General features: G+C 31.6%; 1 protein-coding gene across 1 annotated transcript; it reads left to right on the top strand.

The window, feature by feature from the left end:
- Positions 1-765: 765 nt before the first annotated feature.
- On the top strand, positions 766-3283 carry LOC145563247 (fibrillin protein 5 homolog). Its single transcript, XM_081623696.1, has 7 exons — positions 766-1070; positions 1324-1439; positions 1550-1672; positions 2370-2468; positions 2584-2628; positions 2740-2813; positions 2924-3283. Exons 1-7 carry the CDS (start codon positions 812-814, stop codon positions 3000-3002), a joined length of 795 nt encoding a protein of 264 aa, XP_081479822.1. The 5' UTR covers positions 766-811; the 3' UTR covers positions 3003-3283.
- Positions 3284-3760: the final 477 nt, after the last annotated feature.

Genomic DNA, 3760 nt, shown 5'->3' with positions numbered 1-3760 from the left:
GATATATGAAATGTCTGTTTCAGTGTCTCATTGCTACAGATTTTCTTTGGCTTTGAGGAGCCTGATCTGAATAGAGAATTAGAGACTATATTTTTATGCATAATATTCCCGGCCATTTTTTCTCAAAAAAAAAAAAAAAAAAAAAAAAAAAAAAAAAAAGAATCCCGTCCATTTTCAAAAAGTATTCTGTGCTATCAATTGAGAATTTGAGGATTACATACACAGAGAAGTTCTTGTTCAAAAAAGGAAAATGCTACGGAGTACAAGAGTTGCTACTTGCTATTACTCTAGGTGTCTAGCAGTTGATTAGTTTGAAAAAATAATTAATGAGTAATTTTGCAAATACCCTTCTATAAATTATAATTGTTATTTCACGCTTACCATTGTAATTTTTTTGGCCATTAATATGTTAAATTATATTGCAGTTAAAATTTCAAAAATTTGATGAATGAATGTAAATAAATATGTTTTTCCTAACGGATAAAGGTCAATAGAGGTGTGAATAAGAATATTTTTTGCACATTCATTTTAGATAAGCAAAAATTATTACTCGTATTTTTATGTTCAATTGGGTGTGGATATTATTCGTTTACATGAATCACATATCTAAACTTTTGTTAATGAAAAAAAAAAAAAAAAATCTTTGTTAATCTATTAATTATTTCACTAATTAAACGATGGCATTAGAGTTAAAAAGACATGAATTACCGAAACTACCCCAACCGTACTACATAAAATACCCCATTATACCCTTTAATATGTGTGTCCACCCAATAATTTTGTAAGAATTTTTTTTTTTATCCTTCCTTCAATGGCCACTAAGCTTATGCAACCACCAATAATCCCAGCTTCACATTCATTTCCACAATTATCCCAAATCAAAATCCCACTTAGTTCATCATTCTCACTTCCAAATTCGAAACTCAACTGTACAAAATTTAAGCATTATTTATCTTCTGGGTTTACACTTAGAGTTGATTGTGCTGCTGAAGAACACAGCTCAGATTTGCTTCTCAATAATGAAGACATTAATTTTCTTATTAAATCAAGTATTTATAACTCTATTGAAGGTACATTTTCTTTTTATTCTATAAAGATTCATTTTTAAAAAAAAAAATGTGTTTTTAGTGGGTTTTGATTTGCTAGATAAAAAAGTCAATCTTGGCAAATGCGTATTTATTGTTTCTGTGTAATGTATGTATTTTGATGTACTAGAAGGCGTTAAGGGCAGTGATGTAGACGAGATTCGATACTGGTTGCCACACCCTAATATTTTAAACTAATTGAGCTTGTTATTGACATATATTGTGCATGTGTGTATAGGTACCAATAGAGGTGTTTTTGGGGTTACTTCTGACAAGAAGAGAGAAATTGAGGATTTGGTGATGGAACTTGAAGCTAATAACCCAACACCCAATCCAACACACACTTTAGATAAGGTAGAGCAAAGTTTTTGGGTATAATTTCTATATAATTGACTTGTTTTATACTGAGTTGATCATTATTAATTATTTTTTAAATCATTGTTTTTGTTTCTGTAATTGGAAAGGTTAGTGGATGCTGGAAGCTTATATATAGTACAATTACTATATTGGGTTCAAAAAGAACTAAGCTTGGACTCAGAGATTTTATCAATTTGGGGGATTTTTTACAGATCATTGATATTGCTGAGGTATGGCTACTTTCTTATTTTAGAAACCTTATCAATTATTACAGACTTACTCTTTTATACAAATTGCTAGTTATTTATCATGTTTTAGGCATGAATTGATTGTTGATGCTATCTAATTTTAGGAGAAAAAACTTTCAAAGAAAGGGGATAACTAATTAGCCTTCAGGAATCCTGTAAAATATGTTACATATTCTAATTTAAGCAGGGTTTCAGGGATAAGTCAACCTCTTGATCTTACTGTCTTTCCTTTTTGAGGTATTTTTGGGAAGAGATGTTATATGAAAGAAACCTATATCTATTTCGAGGGATTGGAATGCTTGCACTTGATCACGAACAACCCCGCTACACAAATGTCTCATTGACTCGGATAGTTGGTTGTGTTTTGTTTAGCTTGGTTACTCCAATAATGAGCCAAAGTTTATCTTGCATATCATGGATTGCAGTATTGCACAATAATAGTTGTAAGGGTTTAACGTTTGGAAGCAAGAATCGAAAAATGACAAGTTTTTGAGGAATCTATAATTGAAGATTATGGATTATCTAGGGGTGTTATCTGAATTTTGGCATAAACTAGTTCAGTGCTAACTAGAGGTCTTATAACTTATAGGATTACTTTTTCTTTGTTGAATAAATACTGTGTTTGCCTATGAAACATTTATAAAGCTATTGATTTTGTGTTGATGCCAAAATAATGGAGGGCAAAGCAGTCAACATAATCAAGTTCAGTGCAAGAGGACTGATTCTGCTAAATGGTCAGTTGACAGTTCAGGCCTCTTTCAGTGTTGTCTCGCCATCGGTAAGCCTCCACATCTCCTTGAACTCTAATAAATTTACTAATCTGTCTGAACTCTGAAGTGACCATTGTAATTTAGTGTGTATGAATATATTGAGCTTCTTTTTGTTATGTACAGAGAGTGAGTATCAAGTATGACAATTCACAGATCACCCCAGAAAAGGTATGCACGTCGTCTACTGCTCTGTAGACTGTAGTTGTACAAATTTTAGATGGTGATAAACTAACTCAATTGTGATTTTTTTTCCCCTGATATGATTGACAAAAACTCAAGCTGATGAATTTGTTCAAGAAAAATTATGATCTTTTACTCAGCATATTCAATCCAGAAGGTTGGCTGGAGATCACGTATCCTTTGTTGATTTATCTGCTTAAATGACACTATCCAATATCTGATCTTTTGGCACGAAAGGTCAATGTTGAAAGAAAACTGTTGATCCTTGATACAGATGATACAGATATGTAGATGACACGATGCGGATAGGAAGAGATAATAAAGGCAACATCTTCATACTAGAAAGAACAACAGATAGTTGATCAATTTTACCTTGATGTTTCTATCATGGCCTTGAGATCAAGTGCTATAAGAGTTTACAAGAGGCAAACAAAAGTATGGAAGTGAGAATTTTCAAGTGTGCAGGGCTAGCATTCACTTCTTATACATGTATTATTTTGACTCTCACAAATACAATGCTTTGTAGATATTATTTCATTGTCTGCGGAATTTGTTTGCAAGCCCAAATATTGATTGCAAACCTTTCGACTTTCCTCAAAATACTAATTGTGTCTATACCATACTAATTATCATTTAAAGTTATGCACGGAAATTTTAAGTGTATAGTGCAAAGATCTACAAAATATAAATTTGCTTACACAAAAAAATTTAAATTTGCTTATAAGTTATTCATCAAGATCTCTTTTCTTTATAATCAATTCGATTTACAAAAACCTTCCTATCAACACACGTAGAGCTAAAATATGACTTGATAGGGCCTGTTCTGTTCAGCTTAATTTCAGTTCCAATCAGTTTAGTTCCTTATTTCATTCTCTCATAAACAATTCATTTAAGCTCTAATCAGTTCACTTCAACCCCAATCAGTTCAGTTCAGTTCAGCTGTTTTTAGTAAATCAAAACAGGCCCTTAATATCTACCAAACTTATTCGAAAAATAAATTTTTTAACATTCGATTTGTATAAATACATTTAACCCACATAAATCAATATCCAATACGACCCAAACCAATTACAACTGAAAATTGACCGTAAACCCGTTTTGACAGCTCTGAATTAAATGT

Source organism: Chenopodium album, chromosome 10 (assembly GCF_948465745.1).
Source record: "Chenopodium album chromosome 10, dcCheAlbu1.1, whole genome shotgun sequence".
Lineage (NCBI taxonomy): Eukaryota > Viridiplantae > Streptophyta > Magnoliopsida > Caryophyllales > Amaranthaceae > Chenopodium > Chenopodium album.
This window is presented reverse-complemented; position numbering and strand designations above follow the sequence as displayed.

Excerpts from the sequence above, each read along its gene's own strand:
- LOC145563247 (XM_081623696.1), top strand. The coding sequence starts at position 812 with ATGGCCACTAAGCTTATGCAACCACCAATAATCCCAGCTTCACATTCA. Across the intron at positions 2,469-2,583 it reads TCAGTGTTGTCTCGCCATCG|AGAGTGAGTATCAAGTATGA; the intron begins GTAAGCCTCCAC and ends TGTTATGTACAG. Across the intron at positions 2,629-2,739 it reads CACAGATCACCCCAGAAAAG|CTGATGAATTTGTTCAAGAA; the intron begins GTATGCACGTCG and ends CAAAAACTCAAG.